The sequence below is a fragment of the Salvia splendens genome, chromosome 16 (genome assembly GCF_004379255.2).
Source record: "Salvia splendens isolate huo1 chromosome 16, SspV2, whole genome shotgun sequence".
NCBI classification, from domain to species: Eukaryota; Viridiplantae; Streptophyta; class Magnoliopsida; order Lamiales; family Lamiaceae; genus Salvia; species Salvia splendens.
Genome location: NC_056047.1, coordinates 16,297,465 through 16,321,186, shown reverse-complemented (window position 1 = coordinate 16,321,186; position 23,722 = coordinate 16,297,465). Strand labels below are relative to the sequence as shown.

Genomic DNA, 23,722 nt, shown 5'->3' with positions numbered 1-23,722 from the left:
TAGAGAATATCTTTATTAAAGATAATGAAAGAGGAACAAAATAGAATTAATTGGTTTTCCTTTTACTCCTTTGGATTTCTGAAATGTGTGGGAATATTTCTACTTTTATTATCACAAGTTTAGCCCATTTGTAATTTCATTCGTTTTTAAATGTCAATTATAATAATTATCTTTCGATTTAAAGAAATTTATATGTTTATGATTTGAATTAAACATAGATCGCACGATTCTGTTTGCTTATACAGAAAGCAATTGTGGCCAATCTTATCTTTAAAATGAGATGTTTCAGTTGTTCAATTTGGATTTGGAAAAGGTTGTTTTGCTTGCAATTGTGGAGGGTTAGGTATCGTATTGAAGTTTAGGTTATTCCGTTGATTATTTTATAATAGCACTCAAAAAAAGGGTGTTAGAAATTTTACCGACCTTATAATTAACTAAATTAAATTAATCGATTTGAGTAGGGGTGGGGGAAACGGTTCTCGGTTCTTGGTTAACCGAGAACCGAACCTTATTTTTCCGGTTATTGGTTAACCGAGAATCGAAAAAATAAGGTTAAGGTTCGGTCCCGGTTAGTGGGTTTAGGATTTAGGCGGTTCTCAGTTCTAACCGAGAACCAAAAGGTTAGAACCGATTAGTGTATTTAATTTTGATTTTTTATAGATTCATTTTAATTTCATAAACTCTATCTTTCAAGTTTCAAATAATTTGATAGAAACCAAACTCTATGTCCCAATAATTCGTCTGCATTTTAGACAAGAGAATACACAAATCAGAGAGATAACTAATCTCATGACAACTACTTTGTTTATTAAAATTTAGAACTTAACGTATTAGATAAATATGGAGCATTAGCAAATAACTTAAATATCCCATAATGATATAGGTACATGGACTTATCTTCCATGAAAAAATTATCAAGTGTTTACAGTAATGTCAAGTCAAATATCTCGGGAGCTCTCTCATCTAAATTCTTTTAGCAAGCCGACCGTTGCTCTTTCCCACACCGGCGACGACAAGGCTGTTGCTTTCTCCTCGTTCCGCTGCTCTCTCGCGCCGGGGACGACGAGGCTGCTGCCCTCTCCACACCGCTGCTCTCTCCGACGAGGCTGTTGTCCAACTCCACTCTGATGTTCTCTCCTTCGGTTCCTTTGGTGGAACCGAAGAACCTGCCGGTTAGGACCGATCCTCAAGGAACCGAACCTACAAAGGGTGCGGTTCCGGTTCCGGTTCTAGATTTTGGAGAAAATGGGATTCGGTTAACCGACTAATCGGTTCGGTCTGAACCGAACCGACCAAATCCCCACCCCTAGATTTGAGTAGTACTTTATTAAATTTTCTTATTTCCACCGACTATTTTCGAATTTGATTTCTTCAAAAACAAAATTATTGTATTTATAGAGAATAAGAGCATCCACAACCGTGCTCTTGCCAGCGGCACGGTTGTGGGCCCGGCCCTACTTTTTCTGCCTGCTCTCTGGCAAGAGCACAACACCCACAGTTGTGCTCTTCTGCAAGGACGAGTACAATTAATTTAAAATTCAATTAAACAATAACATTTCAATAATACTAAAATTCATTAAAAAAAACCTAAATAATATTACAAATGACAAATAAAATAAAAACGACATAATTAAAATCCTAAAAAATTAAAAATTACATAATTAAAATACTAAAAATTAAAAACGATGAATGTAGCGCCGATTTGATCTGGTTCGTTAAGGAGGAGGAGCGGGGGTATTCGCCGCGACATATGCTTCGTAAGCGGCACGATGTTGTTCGTAGTATTCTTGTTCTTCGCGTTCCGCTTCCGTCATAATATGGGTGAAATCCATTTGAGGTTTTGAATGAGGGATAAATGTGTTGATAGTTTGTATGAGAATTAAGAATGAGAGATGAATGGGAGATGAATTGATGTGATAAATGGATGATGAATGTGTGTATTTATACATGATTTTGGGGGGGGGGAAATAAAAAAAAAATCAGAAAAACGGGAAAAAAAATGGCCATATTTTTGGGATTTGGAATTTTTTTTAATCATTTTATATAATTTAAAAATGATTTTTAAAATAAAAAAAATAATTCAAAGCCGTTGCCCAATCATAAGCCGCCACGTCGCCTGCTCGCTGGCACGGCGCTGCTCGATGCATCGAGCAGCGCCGTGCCAGCGGCGCGAGCGCAGTGGCGGCGGTCCTCGTCCTCGCCGCTGGCACGGACGACGGCCTTCACTCCCACCACCGTTGTGGATGCTCTAATAATTGCATAATATACTTACTCTAATATTTAAAATCTATACATGAATATAGGACTAATACATTCGTAATAACTAATGTGATATTTCAACAATAAGGTGGATGTGGATATATATGAAATTGTAAAATATTAACCATCCGATATATTTCCACGTGATTACAATAATTATAGTAATACGTAGATTATAATTATATCAAGCCCGTGTATAGTTTATCATTAAACAGCCTTAGCTTTGGGGATTGTGGTAACAATTGCATATTTAACTCAATATCGCATGTATACTTGCTCATTAATAATTATAATCATCATATCATACGATTAATTATTATGCATAATGCTACAAACCATACGATTGTGAGAATATATATATATACACATAGGGTTTTGATCTATGCAAAACTAGATTTAAATACAGAAACGTTTAGGTCTTAGTTAGTTAAACCCTAGCCCCTAAGCTTATTAACCCCTTAGGGGAAACAAGAAACGTGTGTCAAACATCATAACATGGTACATCTTATTCGTATGCATTGCAGTTCACATATTGTGCATTATATAGTTAATAACATCCATTACTCGTGACAATTTGGTGAATTATTCGTATTGTTTTATAATTTGTTATTAATGCGTACGTACTATACCCTAGCCCCTAAGCTTATTAAACCCTTAGGGGAAACAAGAAACGTGTGTCAAACATCATAACACAGCACATCTTGTTCGTATGCATTGCAGTTCACAAATTGTGCATTATATAGTCAATTATATCCATTACTCGTTACCATGTGAAGATTACATACGTGTCTACGTACTATACCCTAGCCCCTAAGCTTATTAAACCCTTAGGGGAAACAAGAAACGTGTGTCCAAACATCATAACATGGTACATCTTATTCGTATGCATTGCAGTTCACATATTGTGCATTATATAGTCAATTATATGCATTACTCGTGACCATGTGGTGCATTATTCGTAGCGGTTTCCAGCCATTATTAGATTACTATTGTACCCTCATAATGCACAAAATAGGACAAATAATGCAACACGGGATTAATTACCCAATGTTGATCTTGACCGTCCATTTCTCTAATCTAATGGCTGATATTAAGAAGGAAAAAGGAGGAAATATAGGAAAAGGAAATGAATACATCCCTATATATATATATATATATATATGGAGATGATCAAAATAAAAATGCATTTAAACCCAGAAATGCAGGCCAAATCTTGGCCCTAGGATTAGATGATCTAATGGTGAATAATTAACCAAAAACAAGGAATGTCATAATTAAGAAATTTTAGGTAATATTATAATATTTGAGTTTAATGTCATGCTAAGATCATTTTAGGTCATGCTTTGTTAGCATGACCTAAAAATTAACTAACTATGACCTACAAGTACCCTACGTTGTTCTGCGTTTCTGTATTTAAATCTAGTTTTACATAGATCAAAACCCTATATATATATATATAGGGTCCCCTTATATGCACAACACCTCCTTAGTGTAGAACTAGAGACTAAATTTTGATCATTAGATTTAAATTTTGATGGCTAAGATTAAAACTACTACATCTTAATTCTGTCATTCATCCAGTCAATTAATTAGTTCATCCAAGGGACAGTATAGTCATTTTGTATATGAGTCAAACCTTGTGAAAGTTATTATGCGTAATTCATGAGAGTATGAATTAGGGTAAAACAAAAAAATCCCCACTTTCTTCTCCCACAATGCGGCGCTGTACTCTAATCATCTTCAAGAATCGATTCTTCCGTCTTCCTTCTCAACCCTAGCTATCTGTCGATTCTCACCATGGTGGGCACAAGGCGGGCCAAGTTGAACGGTATTTGTTGTGTTCTTCTCCAACACAACGGCAGAGCGATACCAATAATCTTCTCCCACACCGCAGCGGCGCGATTCCAATCGTATTCTCCCTCACCGCGGCGGCCCGATTCTAATCGTCTTCTCCCACCGCGTCAGCACCATTCAAATCGGTTTGTTTTCTTATCCCTAGTTATCAAACAATTATCACCATGGTGGACACAAGGTGATCCAAACTTAACGGTATTATTTTTGTTCTACAATTTTACCATTCGATGAAAACTTTACAAACTAAAGTCTTGAATTTTGGTTGTCGATGAGCGGAATCTGTGTTCCAGATCTGGTGGTGGTGAGTTCAGTGATACGTTAATTTAGTAAGCTTCATGTTTTTTTAACTGTATAAGGTGAATTGATTTCAATGTAAGATGAAGTGATTTCCTCTTAAGATGAAGAAATTATATCATATGATGAAGTTATTTATTTTGGATTGTTGAAATTTTTTATTCATTTTAATTGAAATGTTCCACTTCCTGGGTGAAGTTATTACATTAAAAGATGAAGAAATTTGATGATAGGATGAAGTGATTTTATACTATAATTTTGAAATTTAATTCATTTTTTAGTGTATTTGTGGTTAGTATTTTCTGTTCTTTTTTGCTTATTTCTGTTGTAAAGATGATTCTGTAATTGGAATTTAGTCTCTGGTGAAGTGTAGATATATGTTTTGTAATGAATTTGTTGAACACGTGTAAAACAACTGTTGCTTGTGTAAAGGTTGGAGGTGCGCAAACCAGTAGGCCATACCCGAGATTGCCGCCTGTGATTGAGGAAACGACTGGTAAGATAAATCAATCGATGTCTTTAGATTACTGTCTAGGATGGTACAATTGTTGTCTACATTTTTTTTTATTTTTTTTAACTATTTTGGTTATGATTTTTGGAGTTAATGAACACTATTCAAGAGATAGGTGATTACAGTAAAGATGAAGTGGTTTAAGTGTAAGATGGAGTTTTTACATTGTTATATGAAGTGATTTGATTCAAAATTTGTTTGCTTCAAATTTGGATTATTTTTTTGGAAGGTTTAAATTAAAATATGAAGTTATTAAATACTCAGATGAAGTAATAAAATATAAGATGAAATTATTGTTACGTTATGAAGGTTTAAATTATAATATGAAGATATTAAATTATTATTTGGGATAAATTTTGGATATTTGATTAATATGTGTATTTTCAATTGTATTAGACCAGAAGTGTGATGCCAAGAAGCCTGTTGCGAAGAGGAATATCAAGGCCAGGCGCACAGCTACATATGAAGGGGAAAATAGATGCGATGTTGGCGAAAGTTAAAACAAGAAGATTAATTCAAGCATACACTATCCATTTTCATTGTATATTAAACCAATCGATAAAGATTTTACATATGTATTTTGAAATCTTATTCGGTTCACACTGATTATCAATTTGGTTCTACTAAACTTCAATTGGTTTGAATTGTTTATGTATTATGGTGAATCAAATTGCTAGTATTGTGGAACTAATTCTCAATTCGGGATTTCTTAGTGATCTTCAATATATGAGTTTTGATTTGTTTCGATGGTTCAAATCTGATTCATTTTAACTGTATAAGGTGAATTGATTATAATATAAGATGAAATGATTTTCTAATAAGATGAAGTTATTTATTTTGGATTGTTGAAATTTGTTTCATTTTAACTGAAATGTTTCTATTTCTCAGGTGAAGTTATTTCATTATAAGATGAAATAATGTGATTATAAGATGAAGTGATTGCATACCTTAATTTCTGATTTCGATTCATTTTTAGTGTATTTTGTGGTGAGTTGATTTTCAAGATTTGAGTTTCGATTTGTTTGATGGTTCATTTTAACTATATACAGTGAATTAATTACATTATAAGATGAAGTCATTTCGTAAACAGATGAAGAAATTATATCATAAGATGAAGTTATTTGTTTTGGACTGTTAAAATTTGGTTCCTTTAACCGACATGTTTCCATTTCTCGGATGAAGTTATTTCATTATAAGATGAAGTACAGTAATTATAAGATGAAGTGATTGAACGACAACATTGTAGCAGCTGCGGCGGTGGCACAATACATTGGGGCCGAGTTGCGGGTGAATTTCAACCCGGGACTGACCTCGAGACAGTGCCCGAACAACAACGCTGAACCGCTAGTAGGGAGGGCCGAGACGCGGTGTTGGGAGCCGAGTTATGGGCGGTAACCGACTCGAGGTCAGTCGGAGATGTAATTGCAGGCGTGAAATCAATGGAGATTAAATTGCAAATGGTGAATGTAATTGCTTGTGCTAAATTGCATATATTGAATTGCAGTCGATGGAGATGTAATTGCAGGCACTGAATTAAAGACATGGTGTGCGTTAATTGCAGGCGCAGAATTGAAACGTGTTCATCTACTTGCAGGCGTGAATTGGTGATGGAGATGTAATTGAAGGTGTGAGCGATGGTGTGGAATGCAAAATTCAGTTCCAAATAATCGTGAATCACAATAATGTTGATCCAATTTCCTTAATTAACTTAGCATGAATTATGGAAAAGCAATAACCGTATGAATTATGAATTTCCATTACAACCCTTTTGTAATATTAATTGAATAAACAAATGAGATAAAATTGATAATGAATTAACCGTTAGATTAGAATAAAGGGTGGATGAGATTTGTTCTCTAGTTCGGTCTTTAAAATTAGTTCGACATTGAATACTATCCTATATATATATATATATATATATATATGTATATATATATATATATATGGGTGCATTATAATGATAACCCCAATTTTCGTAATAACCCTATAACTAAATCTGGACCACACATTTTTAAAATCACGTGGTCTAGATTCAAACCTAGATTTACTTCATAAAAAAAACGCGGGGGTAAATATGTCATTTCGCTCATGATAAAATTTACGTATCCAAATTTCGCTCATTTAATTTCTGAATTTCGCTCATTTTATCATTTTATCAGTCGGTCAAAAGTATCATTTTATCAACTCAGAGTATCATTCTATCCGGTAAAACTATCATTATATGCAATAAACCTAACATATATCATTTTATCATTTTATCAGACTGTCAAAAGTATCATTTTATCAACTCAGAGTATCATTCTATCCGGCAAAACTATCATTCTATGCAATAAACCTATCATTTTATCATTTTATCAGTTAGTCAAAAGTATCATTTTATCAACTCAGAGTATCATTCTATCCGGTAAAACTATCATTCTATGCAATAAACCTAACATATATCATTTTATCAGTCAGTCAAAAGTATCATTTTATCAACTCAGAGTATCATTCTATCCGGCAAAACTATCATTCTATGCAATAAACCTAATATAATCGGCATAATACATAATATACAAACCTACAAAGCAGTAAACGTATCATTTTATCAACTCAGAGTATCATTTTTATAAGGTTACTGTCATTTTATCCGCTTAGATTATCATTTTATCAGGTAAAAGTATCATTTTATTAAACAAAAATGTCAGTTTATACACCAAAAATACCTATCATTCTATCGGCTGAAAGTATCATTCTACCCGGCAAAACTATCATTCTATCGGCAGAAAGTATCATTCTATCCGGCAAAACTATCATTTTATGCAGTAAACCTAACATTTATAAGCTAAAAGTATCATTTTATCAACTCAGAGTATCATTCTATCCGGCAAAACCATCATTCTATGCAATAAACCTATCATTTTATCATTTTATCAGTTAGTCAAAAGTATCATTTTATCAACTCAAAGTATCATTCTATCCGGCAAAACTATCATTCTATGCAATACACCTATCATTTTATCAGTCAGTCAAAAGTATCATTTTATCAACTCAGAGTATCATTCTATCCGGCAAAACGATCATTCTATGCAATAAACCTAATATAATCGGCACAATACATAATATACAAACCTACAAAGCAGTAAACGTCTCATTTTATCAACTCAGAGTATCATTTTTATAAGGTTACTGTCATTTTATCCGCTTATATTATCATTTTATCAGGTAAAAGTATCATTTTATTAAACAAAAATGTCATTTTATACACCAAAAATACATATCATTCTATCGGCTGAAAGTATCATTCTACCCAGCAAAACTATCATTCTATCAGCTGAAAGTATCATTCTATCCGGCAAAACTATCATTTTATGCAGTAAACCTAACATTTATAAGCTAAAAGTATCATTTTATCAACTTAGAGTATCATTCTATCCGGAAAAACTATCATTTTTATAAGGTTTCTGTAATTTTATCCGCTTAGATTATCATTTTATTAGGTAAAAGTATCATTTTATTAAACAAAAATGTCATTTTATACACCAAAAATACCTATCATTCTATCGGCTGAAAGTGTCATTCTACCCGGCAAAACTATCATTCTATCGGCTGAAAGTATCATTCTATCCGGCAAAACTATCATTTTATGCAGTAAACCTAACATTTATAAGCTAAAAGTATCATTTTATCAACTCAGAGTATCATTTTATCCGGCAAAACTATCATTCTATGCAATAAACCTATCATTTTATCATTTTATCAGTCAGTCAAAAGTATCATTTTATAAACTCAGAGTATCATTCTATCCGGCAAAACTATCATTCTATGCAATAAACCTATCATTTTATCATTTTATCAGTCAGTCAAAAGTATCATTTTATCAACTCAGAGTATCATTCTATCCGGCAAAACTATCATTCTATGCAATAAACCTATCATTTTATCATTTTATCAGTAAGTCAAAAGTATCATTTTATCAACTCAGAGTATCATTCTATCCGGCAAAACTATCATTCTATGCAATAAACCTATCATTTTATCATTTTACGTGATATTTGGCGAAATTCAGAAATTAAATGAGGGAAATGACAGTTTTACCCCCGCGCTTTTTTTTATGAAGTAAATCTAAGTTTGAATCTCAAAACTATCATTTTATGCAATAAACCTATCATTTTATCATTTTACGTGATATTTGGCAAAATTTAGAAATTAAATGAGAGAAATGACAGTTTTACCCCCGCGCTTTTTTTTATGAAGTAAATCTAAGTTTGAATCTCAACCGCATAATTAGAAATATGTGTGGTCCGGATTTGGTTATCGGGTTATTATGATATTTAGGGGTTATCATATGATCACGATTCTCTCTATATATATATATTCAAGCGATTTAAACGTGTCAAATTATTATTTAATTCTATTTCTAACAAACATATATCGCAGTACAAAATTCCAACGAGTTAAAATGAAGAACCGATATATATTTTTGTTTAAAATTATTGATTTTTTCCGATAAAATTACGTCAAACAATCAACTATTATGGGGTTTTACTAAGTAATCAGATTAATCTTTTTGCTGCGATTAGAAATAAGTAATATGGGTTAATCCTTCATTTGGTAGACTAAGTTTTATTGATTAATCCTTCATTTGGTAGGCAGCGACCTTGTACAAGGAAAATAATTACAAATATTGTGAATACCAAAATGTCCCTACTTTATTGGAGGAAATGACTCCTACACCCTTCACTGTCCTTGCTAATTCTGCAGATTGGCGCGGATTAGTACCCAATTTGCCGACATATCCTCCACCTTTCCACCATATAAGCACACCCTCTGTACATGGTTTTCATCGCAATTTCACTCTAAACGTCATCGTCCAATTGCAGTTTCTTCGATGGCTTCAAAGGGACAGCGAAAGCTCACATACGAGGGAAGTCCGTCTGGTATATTGTATCTCTTTCCCTACCAAATTCTGCTATATTTCGTTCGTTCGTGTGCGCACAGTTATAGGATGAGTTCTTTTTCAGGTGTTGCAAGTGGTGGACATGCCGACAAGGTGAAGGGCGATCGAACACGCCGTTCATGGAGTAAACGTGAGGAGGAGGCTTTGTTGGTCGCGCTTCATGATCTAGTCGCCGGTGGATGGAAATCTGATAATGGCTTCCGCAATGGTTACGCCACTAGGGTGTACCAGGTCATGAAGCGCGAGATCCCTGACACAGAGTTAAAGGTGAGTCCACACATTAACTCGAAGATCACAATGTGGAAGCGTGAGTACGGCGCTCTGTCTACCATACTTGATCGCAGCGGAGTCGGGTTCAACTCGAACAACGACTACAAGATTGAATGCAACAATGAGCAATGGGCACAAATTGTGAAGGTGGATTTTAACATCTTATGTTTTATACCTGCATATGTGTCGTTCTTATGGTGACCTAAATTTATCTCCCTTTTTGGAATCGTAGGCCGACAGCAATGCAAAAACAATGCGCAACAAGTCGTGGCCATACTAGGAGGATTGGAAGTCCATATTCGGGAAGGATCGAGGCAACGGGGTGCGGGCAGAGGATTTGACCCAGACTGATGAGCTGCTGAACGGGAATGACACATCCGTGGCTGACGAGTCACAGCCATACATGGCTCCTTACACCGTTGACGACTTCTTCACAGATCGATGAGGCCCTCAACTTTGAAGCTATAACTGATGTGCTCCCAACGGACACCGACACCAAAAGCTTCAAGAGCCCAAGCTTTGCCAAGAAGAACAATCGCAAGAGGAAGCCGGAGGATGTTTTCGAGTCTATGTTGGATGTGATGACGAAGATACATGAGGATACTAGTGACCGCCTTCGGACTTTATCCTCTCGCATCGACTACGACTTCGATTTAAGTACAAAGTGAGTCGAGAGCAAGGTGCTTGACGATATCCCTCTCCTATCGCAGAAGCACAGGTTTATGGCGCTAGACATTCTCGTGAATGAGCCAGAACGTTTGGACCTATTTATCGGTTTCTCAATCACTGACAGGTACGACTACATACTCCATATCTTGGAGGAAAAACAGGGGTTTTGAAGGATGGTGTTCTGGATTTAGGTTGCTATATGGGCGTGGGTTTACACCCCTTTTTTTGCATGCTTAATGGGGTGGTATGATATGTAGGGTTTAAGTTTATCTCCATCAACCAATTTTCCAACTTGGTTGACGAAGTAGTTGGGTCTATTGAATGCTATTATATGCTAATGTATGTATCTATTTTGGTAGCGGAATATGTTTCCCGTTGTGGAGTTTATTCCATTGGTGGGATGTTGTCTTAAATGTGACGCCTACATCCGAATTGTAGCCCCTTTTTTTTCGCACCTGGGACAGAAAATTACAACAAACTGCCGTGCTTCCTTAATTATATCCAAATAAATGTGAACATGCAGAGTGGCGAGTGTGAAGCTCAGGAATATGCATTTAAAAACTCTACTAGTTATGAAGGAACAAGTTTATTTTATTCTACACCATTAACACTCGATGGTAAACTTTGTGGCGAGTGGGAAGCTCGCCACGCGAGATGCAAATAACCGAGTCCCATTATTCCACTCTGTCGTCCTCAACCACTCCCATTATTCGACTCCTACTATTCCTTGTGGGATCCATTGGAGGTTGCCATCCAATCAGCCCGATTTAGCAAAAGATACCCTCTGAACTCTATTTCAATATACCATATCTTGAGTATGACTTGCTTTAGAGAATTTGTGATCAGCAACCCTCCTTGTGCTGTCATGATTCTCCCCCTGGCCTTATTTACACTCTCGTATATACACCCCATATATGTAGGTTATCAATTAATTTGATGTGGACACATTTCTACTTCCATTAACGCTTGCGATGATGGTAGTGAATACACTACCCAAACGCTTTCAATATAAATAGGGGGTGTTATGCACATATTTGTTCACACCTTTTCTCCACCAAAAAAGCTTCTTAACTCTTATTCACACTCCCCCATCGACAGCATCAATCCATCCAGCCATGGCAGGAGAAGCTCGCGACTTTATCAAGTGATATACCTTGTCTCTTACTTCATTTGAGCGACTAGGGTGTTTGTTTTTTTCTGATTTTTTTTCATGGGCATTTAGTTCTTGCAATGCGATCAATGGGGTTCCTGTGCTGCCACCCCCATTTGTGTCCACATTCCACGGCCCCATCAACCGAACACGAATGGTATGCACTCTCGATTCATCATATGAGCTCAAATTCTATTTTTTGCGACGTGTACGATGAAGTGTTGTTTTTTTTTTCCACAACGCAGCCACTGCCAGCATCATGAGTCTCTGTGTATGGCGTCATCCTCCCAATCTTCTGTCGAGTAGCCCTTCCGAACCAAGCTCATTGGTTCGTCGACTTGTGTTTGGAGGGAATCACATGGTGTTTCGGCCGAGGGTGAGAAAGTTTTGTACTACATGTCGACTTCCAACCGGGTGACGAGTTGATGTTCGCCTATCAAAGCGATGGACTATTCATTGTCATCCTCATCGCGTACGGACCTCAACTAATGTTTTTTGACGATCAGAGTATGTTGTAATTTGATGTCTGTATCCTTTCGGCTCATTTTACATGAAAATAAGAGAATAAATTAACCTTACATTGATGTAGTTGTCGCAAATGTAGAAGTCGAAGGAATCGACGCCCTTGCGTACATGCAACAACTCTTTGCACAGAAGGATGCAGCCGCAGCTGCGATGGCAGCGGCCGCCAACATGCCCCACCCTGCAGCCGAGGTCTTTGACATAGTGGAAGATGCAGAGGTAATGGTAGATGGCGACGAACCTCAAACGGCAGAAGAAGGCGATGGCCAGCCCCTGATAGAGGTCGATGCACACAATTTGCCACCGGTTGAAGAAATTGAAGTTGCTGCAGAATTGCACATCCCAATCCTCGACACACATGTCGGTGAGACACATATCGGTCGAGAGCTCCAGTGTTGGCCTTAACCTCAGGACATTAATAAACTTTTCGCGGAATGGGATGCTGCCGCAGCAGAGGTTGCCGCCGCGACCCATGCCGTTTTACCCGAAGGGCCAGTCGAAGTCAACAACGGCGAGGGTAATGCTGCAGCAGTTGAGGCTGTTGAACAGCCCCATGTTGAGCTGGTGGATCCCGCACCACCGGCGGAGGAACTCCCTGGCGCAGATGACGACATGCCACCTCCCGTGGTAGAGACAGAAGTTGGCCAAGGCTCCGCCCCAGCCCCGGACCTCGATTTGAAGTTAGGTGCTACATCGTGGAAAAGGGTGACGTATTCGAAGACCGTCGGTCCAATGTTCATAAAGAAAATTGAACGTACCCCCCTGTCCTTGGCCCTCGTAAGTTGTCGCGGTCGAATACTCCCTTTTATAGTGTTTTAATTTACATAACGACATGACTACTAACATTTTTTTCTAAAATGTTGGTGCGGTGCAGTCAATCCCAAAATCCTTTTGGGAAACATACATTCGCAAGCCCCCGGGTGCTTACGAATTCACTTTCCAGATGGGTCGCAATTCTTGGGATGTGGTTATCAAAGTCAACAAGTCGCGGGTTCGGGTGACAAACGGTTTCTCCGCCTTTGTGAAAGCAAATGACATTGGGGTTGGGACTATCCTAAAGTTCGAGTTGGTTAAGGCCCGTAGGACTGTTTTCATCGTGAGTGTGCAGACTTAAGGACGGACCTTCTCGTCATGCAGCCTTGATTGTCCACAAAGGCGGGGCATCATGCGTGTAGGGGGATCGGGGGGTTTGTTGTTTGTTCATGTGTTTGCATCTTGTTTGTGCATGGTTAATTTGTGTAGCTAAGTTGTGTATGGGTATTGTCTAAGAGGTAGTAGATGGATATGTTAGTGGCTTCAAAATATGCACATTTGTATGGTCGTTGTTCCCGCCAGTGTATGTGTTAATCGTGTTATCCTAGTTTGTTTAAAATATTTGTGTCCCTGAGTGTACTGTGTATTAATCCTCTAAGGAAAGCCAATTGAATAAACACCACAAAAATAAAGGGGATAACCAATTAAGTAATCCTCTAAGGAGAACCAATTATCCTAGTATTGTGTGTTAATCACCACAATCTAAACATAAACAACAAAAATAAAGGGGATAACCAATTAAATAAACACAACAAAATGCACCTCATAAGTCTGGACAGGAGAAAGCATGCCATGATGAGACGGGACTGAGTCTGGATGGGGTAAAAGCTAGCGCTCCGCAATATTCCCCACCGCATCTTCAAGATGGCAAAGGCACGCTCGGTGACATTCCGTGCCATGGTATGCCGCATGTTGTAGAGTTCTCGTGGACTAGTCGGCCTCTGATGTTGTGGCCCCCATTCCTTAAGATGGTACCTGACTCCCTTCAAAATTGTAAGGAAGCCTTCACTGTTGGCATAGCTGTTATCGCACAAGTAATATGATCCTGCAAGGTATAAACGTTGCACCAATGAACACTAACTCGGATTTGTAACTGCATATAATTATGTTGACCAATCCACAAGCAAATAAATTGAAGATTAAACAAAAGAGTGTTTACACGAGAGTTAACGGGAAATTTGTTACTTTTGGTGACACAGATAGTATGATTTTGGAATTTTGTTAACGGAAATTTGTTACTTTTGGTGACACAGATAGTATGATTTTCGAATTTTGTTAAAGATTATAAAAACTGACACAAAAAATATGGATAAAAATAAGCACAGTAGATATCTATAAATAATTAGCTGTATGTTCTTGACGACCAAACATCTCAACACATAAAATTTCAAATTCTGAGATGAAGTAGTTCGAATTCATTTTGGTGATCTCTAACATATCAACACTAATTACCTCTGGTGACTTTGAGTCCGTTGGGACGAGTCACAGCATCACGGAGAACGCAGGAATCAGCCATGATCCCTCCCATCCCGGTAGGACGTACACGAATCGTAAGAACCTGCCACACACTGCAAGTGTGTTCGTAGAGATCTGCCCTTTGCGTGACCTATACCGAGGTGCATCAGATATACTAACACCTACGTTAATGTATGTCCCGTCTAGTGCACTGGCATCCCTGCACCGGTCGTATTCAAGTTTCATAAATAACTTATTTAAAAAACATGGCAACAAAAACGTATTGTTTAATGGATTACGTTTACCTTGAACCATTTCCAACGTGGATCGTCACACGTATCATCAATCAGACTTGGTTTCACCAAAAGGACACTGTGTAGATGGATAACCGCACGCATGACCCGGTGAACGTAACGGCTGACGGTATATCCTGACCTTATGAAGTCGAACCCAACAATCCGAGTTTTCTTGTGATGAGCAATGGTACTCAAAAACATGGCAACATGCTCCTCGACGCTGACATATCTTTGGTCTACTAATCCGGACATGTCTCGGAGGATACGACACAACCGCCCAAATGCGTTGCAGTCCATCCTGAGATTGCTGATGCAGTCCTTGTCAGTTACACCAAACAGTCGGTCCATGCGCTTAACTTGGGTGGGACTTTTGTTTTCATGTTGTATGCGACTGCTGCACGACCGCCCCATCCCCCTATTCTGCGAAGAAATCATTGCGCGAACCATGTTCAACAATGCAAGCAAATCCTGTTACTGGGTACGGACAATGTCCTCCACCATAATGACAACGGCCTCCGTCTCCTTTCTTTTTTCTATCTATCGTTAACCATCCTATAAGAACAGGTTACGAAATTAGAAACAACGGCAACATGGTTGCCGTGTGCAAGAAAAGATCATCCCAAATTTGCATCAAACAGCCATCTCAATAACAACAAAAGCAAACACAACAGCTAGCGGTATAGAAGAAGACATCCAAATACCAGCAATCAAACACAGAAACATCTCAATAGCAACCTCAACACACAGCATGGTCAACACACAACCAAATTTAAATATTCATATAAACAATAAGCATAGACAACAAGAAAGATATAGTTGGTTGTCTCTGTTTGTACAGAGAGGTAGTATAGGCTAGACAAGGATATAGCTTCATAAATGGTGTGAAAAATAGATAAGGATGTCTATGTGTTAATATGATTTACATCTGAGCAAGATCGAATGCAGATATTTAAAATGCAGGAAGAAGGTAACAAGCACAATTCATTGAACTCTTTTTGCCAAACAGAAGCACTGGCACATAATATTGTTGTCAAACTTTCAAGCTCTCTGCAGAGTTGTGCACTTCTTTGATGGGAAAGAGTTTTAAAATAAACTTCTCAGCATTTAGGACATTATGGGGTATTAAAAAGCAGGAAGAAGGTAACAACGCATTTAGGACATTAAAATAAACTTCTCAGCATCACACACTATCACACATCAACCTTAAGTTTTCCTTAAATTTCACAAGTTTTCTGTAAAAAAAAATCCATTCCAAGCATAAAAATCCATTTCACAATAGAATCGGTAGCTCGTCGTCAAAATTAACTTTGGGATTAAGGCATGGAAGAATCCCCAGAATTTAGGTAAAGAATCCTAGTTAAGGAAAGTCGGCAGATGTTCATGAGTACATAAGCCCAGAAATGCATACCTGGTGAAGTCGATCTACTGGGTAGTATGCTTAACGATGCAAAACCTTACACAAACATTATATAGAACAAACAAATTCGGATCAGATCAGCAATAATATACGCAATACACCATTAAATACTTCAATTTTAGTGGACCTGAAATAATCGGCACTATACCACTGATATGATATAGCACTAAAATAATTCAAGGAGGATAAATTATTTTTTATGAATATTCAAGGACGAGGTCTCGAGAATTATTATATTTATTTATTAATCTATGTATATAACTTGAGCATACATTATTAATATACACTATTTTGACTTGTCATTGGGCGAGAGTTCTTGCAACCCAAAGAAATCCGACATCTTAGGTAATAATAATTAATAACTAGTGGAAGCTCAACAACAAATGCCGAATAATGTCATGTTTCAGAAGAATGTGGTCCTAAAGAAGAGAAGCTGGGAGACTGACACAATCCCTACAAAGTTCAAGGATATCGAAAACTTCACCACCTCATGTACAATTGGTGCTAAACAAGATTAGAGAGTAAGAATATATACAATTGGTGCTAAACAAGATTACAATAGAGTAAGAGTATACATAGTTTGAGTTCTAGTTTTAATCTAAGCCTTTATATTTATTCGAGAAGCTCAAATGTACTAGTCGTTTTGGGACATCCTTTCTTAGCTACGAAAAATGCATTTACTGATGTACCAAAATTACATGAGAGCTCGCACATGGTGTGAATAAAAACACATGCTCCATATAAAGGTGATCAGGGGTGGACACATGTATACTAAGGGCTCGTTTTTTAACATGGATTTCTATGGATATGGACAAATAATCCACAGAGATCCCACGTTTTATAATGTGGACCAACTGTCCGCATGACCCGGGTTTTAAACCGTGTGACCTGGAAATTTCCACTGTTACACTAGGAGATTAGCTGGATTATTGTCCACCAAAATTGCATGGATTAAAAACTGCCCTCGTTTTCCGCACCTGGATTACCCTCCAAATTACCCCATTTACCCTTTGTTCCATATTTACCTTCTTCATTGTCGCATTTGGAACCCCATACAAATTTGTGAGCGCATCGGCGAGGGTTTTGGGGACATTACTGGTGGTGACAACGGAGAATTACCTGTGCTCACTTGGTGGTGGAGGCTTCGATTAATCCGGGTAAGGATTTTCCCCCTCCTTGGTTGTCATTTCGTGAAGCTTCCGCGACAGAATTATCAATATGACAAAATCGACTTGTGAAGCGCAATTAGGCATCTAATAACCTAATCTGGTTGTTTGTTAATCAATTCCATTAATTTTTGAACAACTTGGTTGCAACACCTTGATTTATCTGCTTGGGAAGAGAACAAGATATTTGTTTCTTCGTATATAGGTCATGGCAAATCGAGCGTCAAGGAATGTAGCTGTGATTCAAATGGTGGAGGATATCTTACACAATCAGCAAATGGAGCTGCTGTCTATTGTTCTCCCTCTCCTCTGTCTGAGGGGGAATCGTTCTCGCAGGAATATGAGGACCATCAGAGCAGCTTTTGAGAGGCTAACCCGGATCCCTGCCCAAGTAAGGTACTTCAATAGGCTCGTGAATGTCTCCGACGTCGCCTGCGTAGATAACTTGCGTATGGACCGCAACACATTCGGGAGATTATGCATTCTTCTTCGTGGGACCGGGGATTTGATGGATGGGAACTTTGTGAGTGTGGAAGAACAAGTTGCCATGTTCTTGGGAATCCTAGCACATCACAAAAAAAATCGTATAGTGCTGTTTCAATTTACGAGGTCTGGATATACTGTATCACGTTATGTGCACGCCGTGCTCGGTGCGGTCCTCAAGCTACATGATACCCTGCTCGTGACACCCGAACCTGTGTCTGATGAGTGTGATGATAGTAGGTGGAAATGGTTCAAGGTACACACCTTATGTACAGCTTTGATTTTTGACAACACACGCATTTTTCAAAGCAAAAATGTATTGACGATAAACTGGTTTCCATCACTGTTGTTGCAGGGATGCCTTGGAGCTTTGGATGGAACATACATTAATATGCATGTGCCAAATGAGGACAAACCCCACTATCGATCAAGAAAGGGGCAGATTTGCACGAATACATTGGTTGTATGTGATCGTATGATGAGATTTGTGTATGTTCTTTGTGGATGGGAGGGTTCAGCTGGAGACGCACATGTATTACGTGATGCCGTCACTCGGGAACACGGTTTAAAAGTACCAAGAGATAATACCTACGGACTTCAATATGTCTTTGATTCGGCTTGCAATATGTTTTATTCAAGCCTTGTAGTCGATGCATCTAATTTGTATTAGGCAATTACTACCTGTGCGACAATGGCTACGCGAACAGCGATGGCTTCCTTACTCCATACAAGGGGGTCAGGTATCATCTCAAGGAGTGGGGTGTAGGTACCCAGGCACCACAAAATACGCGTGAAATATTCAACATGAGACGCACAAAAGCTCGTAATGTGATTGAGAGAGCATTTGCAATGTTAAAAATGCATTGGGGTATATTAAGGAGTGCTTCGTACTATCCATCAAAAATCCAAATTAGACTTATGATAGCTTGTTTCTTATTGCACAACTTTATTAGGTCTGAAATGGAAAATGACCCAATGGAAATTGACTTAGACAATGCAACAACCATTGATGTCGGCTAGGGTAAGGGCCAGGCGATAGAATTTGTCGATATTGTTGAGCCAACTCCGGCGTGGACCAACATGCGTGACACACTTGCAGAATCAATGTGGAATGGGGTATGGTTTCCGATTTCCACCGACTATTTTCATATTCATAATTCCTAGTAGCGGCAAAGTTAATCCTCATGGCTTTCTTAATTTGCAGTATGGGAACAATTTGGCGCCGTGATCGTGAGCATGGGGTACCTTTTAGGGAGGCACTCATTTTTAGCGCCTATAATTATACCCACTTATATTTATTTTTTTTTGTAATGAATATGTGATGGACTTAACATATGAGTGCTTGAATCTTCATCTATTTGCCTGTAATCTTTCAATTATTTGCCTGTAATCTTTCAACTGACTTGACCCTATTCATTGCACTGTTAACTATATAGTTGTTCCCATTCAAGTTAACTGATAAATAAATACCACATAAGCTATATTGAAAGTAAATTTTGTTATAACATGGCATTAACATTAAACTTCAATAAACCATGGCCTTACAAGCAGATGACAGGCAACAAGTTCGCTACATTGGGTCATACAAAAAAAAGTATAGGGACATAAGCATATACTAAGTTCACCCATGAATAACAAACACAAAAAATAATGTCGCCTACTATCATCTGTTCCCAAATTTAGACTAATATAGTAGACAATATAAGATTAATAACCATAAACCCAACGCGATCACCCAAGGCTATGGGTTGCGGTGCGGTGCTAACGGACTACAAGAGGCCATAGACGACACACCAGGGGATGACAGTAAGTTATTATTCCCCCACAGGGGGTGGTGAGTTTTAGAGTTAGAAATAGTTCGAAGTTGAGCACCATTTGGAGATGAGGTAAAGTACGGATTTGGAAGACCGTTTGCAGACTCCGTACCAGGCGAGCTTTCGGTGAAAAGCTTGTGTCGAACTACCTTCGGAGTTTGCGGTGTAGATGAAGTAACCTCATCAAGGTCAATCACAACAGGAGCAGCTTGTGTTGGGAGGGTCGGGATAACTTCAATAGTGTCGGAGATGACTATAGTCTCTTCTAGATGGAGCTACTTACCTTCAAGATTCCCCACACTTGGGTCAAAGAGAATACATAACTTCTCATACTCCGGCTCATCTCGATGATAGTTGGCAGCCGCAAAAGGATGCGTCTGCAAATGGAACCGAACTTAAAGGTGTCAATACTTACGCATGGTTATTGAATAAGAATTGTGTTATACTTAATGGTTGTACCGTTAAGGCAAGCATACCTTAATGATCTCTTGCCAAACTGTATAGTCTACAACGACGAGTTGCATGTCGGGCACCCAACAAGTGCCAGTGGTCGTCACAACATCTTTGAAGGTGAGATAGGGTGCATGCATAATCATCTGTCGTTGATTAACTTCTATCGGAGTGAGTTGGACTCTGATTTCTCGCTCGATGGTGGCGCCCGCCTCAAAGGCGACGGTCTCCGGGATGTTATCTTCCGGCCATGGATGATCACTTCTCATTCGGATGGCTGTATCAAGAACCAGCTCATTCGTCCTTGGGTTCCACCTACCTTTGTAAAAAAAAGCATTTTGTGGGGGGATTATCATCTTCCTTTTTTAACTAAGCAATTTTTGTTTACTAAATCATCTAATGCCCTGCTTCTTAAATAGAGGATGTGTAGTGCGTGTAATTACTATGATTGGACGAGGTAGATGGGGTGGCAGTTGAATGCATTCAATATTGGCAACAACCCAGTCGCCGACGCCATGATGTAAAGAAATTAATACTGAAATGATATGTAGTTGACTTCCAAATTGATTAGCGCATGGCACTGCACGAAATATAGATGAGCATTCAAATCACTTAAAGACTAAATGAGGTGTTATACGTTGTCTCTTTATTAAATGGGATACTAGTTCCTTTTACTTAAACCTAGTGGTGAGGGTATTGAGAGTTATCTTCTAATTGAAATTGAAAAAATGGGTGGCGGCACGTTCTATGGAGATGATTCCGATGACGAGTCCACAGATCTGCGCAAGGCGCCAAGCTTCATGAAAATTTTTGATGTGCAACGAAATATGGAGAGCATAGTGAGAAGTTTTATGATTTTCTATTATTTTATTAAGTTGTATCCACATTTGCTTCGAATCTGAGTAGATGTGCATCTTCTTTTTCAGCGCATCCCCGGCGAATGGGTGAGCAATTACGGCGACGGAGTCCCATCCCATTGCTCTTGTCCATGCCAAACGGTGTACCATGGAGTGTTCAAATGGTAAAAGAAAACGACGTTTGTTACTTCAGACAGGGGTGGGGTGTCTTCGTCCGTGGGAACACCATTGAAAACAAGGACATGATCTCTTTCACCCACATCGGCGGCGGTGAGTTCCATGTGCTACGCTGCAACTTCCTCACAGGATGCCCTTCAAGGACTGACTATGATGGTGAGTGTTGATCTCCCAACTAGATCTTCAATCATAGGTGATATAAACTGCGCAAGGTAGCGCAGAAATAAAACTAATTAGTTTAATTTCTTTACTTTAATTAACAACATTGAGCCGGAAGCGTGATGAAGAACTTGTTCTGGATGTTGGTTCCTCCGAAGACTACTCCACAGCTGATGAATCTGAGGATGATTTTGCTACTGAGCTAACTTCGTAGTAGTCTAATTTAGGTCTAGCTTTGGACTTCACAATATGATGTTGTGTTAACCGCAGATCACTATATGTTTTGTATTTGCTATCAAGTAATCCCTCGAAGTCTTAAACTGTGGATGCGTTTGCCTCCGATAGACAAAGGGGGAACAAATCTTGTGTGTTTCGCAATGCAATGATATTAGCTAATATTTCATGTATGATAAATAGGTGTTCATCTCGTTAACATAAGATAGATGTAAGCCATGTATAAAAATGGTTACCACCATGACTCATATATAGAGACACCTACATAGTCAGTTACCATATCTTACATATAGAAGTTCAAATTATAGACAAAAGCCAATCTAACTGGTACCAGTCCATGATAAGGGATAGTAGAAGGAGCAATATACTACATAATTTAGCTCCAACAAAAGTAAGAAGGTGATACATACACCTTTTAATAAGTCTAGATGTCAACAATTCCAAACAGCCAAAAAACCATAGCATACTTCCTTGTCATTCAATTGCCATTAAACTTCTCCAAAGCTCGGTAAACATAAGCTTGCCTTGCAACTTCATGAAGACTCGTGAAGAAGACCAAATTTTCCACCTTTGACAGTATGATAGCAGAGGCATCGAAGACTTGGTCAAGAGTGAGACCAGGAATTACCCCAACAAGGTTGAAAACCTTCTTCCTCGACTTAGTCAGGTCGAACTCATACCCAATTCGGTTGGCAAGATATTCAAGCTTGTTGTTAGTGTCCTCATGCATCATACCAATCACATCAACCAGCCTGTCTAGAGTATCCTCCTTGACTTTGCGCTTCTTGGGTGCACGTTCCTTCGGATCACTTCCTCCTGCTGCGCTAAATCCGCTGTCTGTTTGTGTCTCAGGGAAGAGGCTATGAGGCGCAGAATCATCACTGAGTAATGGATCGGGGACATGGTATGAACTCCCCTCACCTGCAGAAACCTGGGATGAACCAGAGAAGTTCTATTGATACGCCTCTCGCGGACCAACATCATGTTCACCACAGGCCCTATCCTTGCCGAAGACGATTTTCCAATCATCATAATAAGGCCACGACTTATTGAAGACCCCTTTTACACCTGGGTCGGACTACACATAGACACATAAATATCAATCGCTTAGGCAACGTCGGTTATGTATTCAATAGGGACAAGTATGATTCATCGATTACAAAGCAGGTCGGCACCCACATACCTTCAGAAGATCGATCCATGCAGCGTCATCGCAGTCGATTTTGTAGTCACCGTAGAGATTGAAGCCGATACCACTCCTACTGAGGACTTGTGACAATGCGCCGTAGTGCTTCTTCCAAATATGAATCTTGGACTGGATATGTGGGTTTACCTTCAAGTCAGTGTTAGGGAACTCACGGCACAGCGCGTCCTCGATCTTACCCAGGTACCCGCCCCTAAATCCATTGTCTGCTTTCCATCCAGTGGCGACGAGTTCTTTCAACGTTCCAATTAGAATCTCATCTTCTAATTGAACGAGATGCCCTCCTAGTGGTTGGAGATGCCATTCCAGTGGGTGCTATAACACAAAAAAAAGTATTTATTTTTACACAGCTAGCTTAACAAACAAATAAAGATCGTGTACGAGACAGTAGGTATACAGAAACCATCAAGTAAATGTGAGCATTTTGTCGTTTCCATTTGTCTTCCGTGGTGGCTCAAAACCAGTGCGACGTGACTCGGCCATGTAGACTGATGTAGCACAAGTATTAGAGGAACATCTCTAATGTGCTAACGAAAATGAAACAACACAATTTGTTGAAGGAACAACTTCAACGTGTCGTGAGATAAAATAATCCAAATCTACGGATAACAAGAGCTTAATCCAAAGCCCTCAAAAGACAAGATCTAATCCAAGATCTTAGAAGAGAACAAAGTCCTAATTATATTTGATATTCAAAAGTGAGTTCCATATGTTGAGGCAATGCCTCTA

At 38.5% G+C, this 23,722-nt stretch overlaps 4 protein-coding genes and 1 long non-coding RNA gene across 10 annotated transcripts; 2 read left to right on the top strand and 3 right to left on the bottom strand.

Moving 5' to 3' along the window:
• The first annotated feature begins 9,686 nt into the window (after nt 1–9,686).
• Nucleotides 9,687–13,820, top strand: LOC121772317. 4 transcript variants are annotated; one of them, XR_006044326.1, is made up of 8 exons: nt 9,687–9,837; nt 9,922–10,274; nt 10,360–10,920; nt 11,895–11,940; nt 12,019–12,103; nt 12,192–12,453; nt 12,536–13,245; nt 13,343–13,820. XR_006044326.1 is itself a non-coding variant. In XM_042169359.1 (3 exons), the coding sequence occupies exons 1-3, from the start codon at nt 9,789–9,791 to the stop codon at nt 10,405–10,407; spliced, it is 450 nt and encodes a 149-aa protein (XP_042025293.1). In that variant the 5' UTR covers nt 9,687–9,788; the 3' UTR covers nt 10,408–11,233. The 4 variants fall into 4 exon arrangements, 2 of the variants coding, with proteins under 2 accessions (XP_042025293.1, XP_042025292.1); XR_006044325.1 differs by having other exon boundaries at nt 11,895–12,103; XM_042169359.1 differs by lacking the exons at nt 11,895–11,940; nt 12,019–12,103; nt 12,192–12,453; nt 12,536–13,245; nt 13,343–13,820 and having other exon boundaries at nt 10,360–11,233.
• A 95-nt stretch (nt 13,821–13,915) lies between these two features.
• Nucleotides 13,916–16,805, bottom strand: LOC121772318. 2 transcript variants are annotated; one of them, XR_006044328.1, is made up of 4 exons: nt 16,441–16,805; nt 15,042–15,584; nt 14,734–14,956; nt 13,916–14,326 (listed from the first exon to the last, which is right to left on the bottom strand). It is a non-coding gene; the product is annotated as an uncharacterized LOC121772318 (long non-coding RNA). The 2 variants fall into 2 exon arrangements; XR_006044327.1 differs by having other exon boundaries at nt 15,042–16,796.
• A 569-nt stretch (nt 16,806–17,374) lies between these two features.
• LOC121772316 lies at nt 17,375–19,510 on the top strand. The gene is made up of 4 exons (XM_042169357.1): nt 17,375–17,606; nt 17,821–18,354; nt 18,454–19,214; nt 19,303–19,510. The coding sequence occupies exons 2-3, from the start codon at nt 17,824–17,826 to the stop codon at nt 18,766–18,768; spliced, it is 846 nt and encodes a 281-aa protein (XP_042025291.1). The 5' UTR covers nt 17,375–17,606; nt 17,821–17,823; the 3' UTR covers nt 18,769–19,214; nt 19,303–19,510.
• A 44-nt stretch (nt 19,511–19,554) lies between these two features.
• LOC121771089 lies at nt 19,555–20,723 on the bottom strand. The gene is made up of 2 exons (XM_042167880.1): nt 20,389–20,723; nt 19,555–20,289 (listed from the first exon to the last, which is right to left on the bottom strand). The coding sequence occupies exons 1-2, from the start codon at nt 20,716–20,718 to the stop codon at nt 20,188–20,190; spliced, it is 432 nt and encodes a 143-aa protein (XP_042023814.1). The 5' UTR covers nt 20,719–20,723; the 3' UTR covers nt 19,555–20,187.
• Nucleotides 20,724–22,072: 1,349 nt separating this feature from the next.
• Nucleotides 22,073–23,670, bottom strand: LOC121770970. Of its 2 annotated transcripts, none has more exons than XM_042167757.1 (3): nt 23,391–23,670; nt 22,973–23,308; nt 22,073–22,867 (listed from the first exon to the last, which is right to left on the bottom strand). In XM_042167757.1, the coding sequence occupies exons 1-3, from the start codon at nt 23,397–23,399 to the stop codon at nt 22,742–22,744; spliced, it is 471 nt and encodes a 156-aa protein (XP_042023691.1). In that variant the 5' UTR covers nt 23,400–23,670; the 3' UTR covers nt 22,073–22,741. The 2 variants fall into 2 exon arrangements, with proteins under 2 accessions (XP_042023691.1, XP_042023692.1); XM_042167758.1 differs by having other exon boundaries at nt 23,397–23,670.
• Nucleotides 23,671–23,722: the final 52 nt, after the last annotated feature.

Coding starts and splice junctions, on each gene's coding strand:
- LOC121772316 (XM_042169357.1), top strand. CDS start 17,824: ATGGCAAATCGAGCGTCAAGGAATGTAGCTGTGATTCAAATGGTGGAG. Junction 18,355..18,453: donor GTAGGTGGAAATGGTTCAAG/GTACACACCTTA, acceptor CTGTTGTTGCAG/GGATGCCTTGGAGCTTTGGA.
- LOC121771089 (XM_042167880.1), bottom strand. CDS start 20,718: ATGATAATCCCCCCACAAAATGCTTTTTTTTACAAAGGTAGGTGGAAC. Junction 20,290..20,388: donor TTTGGCAAGAGATCATTAAG/GTATGCTTGCCT, acceptor TTCCATTTGCAG/ACGCATCCTTTTGCGGCTGC.
- LOC121772317 (XM_042169358.1), top strand. CDS start 9,789: ATGGCTTCAAAGGGACAGCGAAAGCTCACATACGAGGGAAGTCCGTCT. Junction 10,275..10,359: donor AATGGGCACAAATTGTGAAG/GTGGATTTTAAC, acceptor TTGGAATCGTAG/GCCGACAGCAATGCAAAAAC.
- LOC121770970 (XM_042167757.1), bottom strand. Junction 22,868..22,972: donor CATGGATCGATCTTCTGAAG/GTATGTGGGTGC, acceptor GTCTATGTGTAG/TCCGACCCAGGTGTAAAAGG.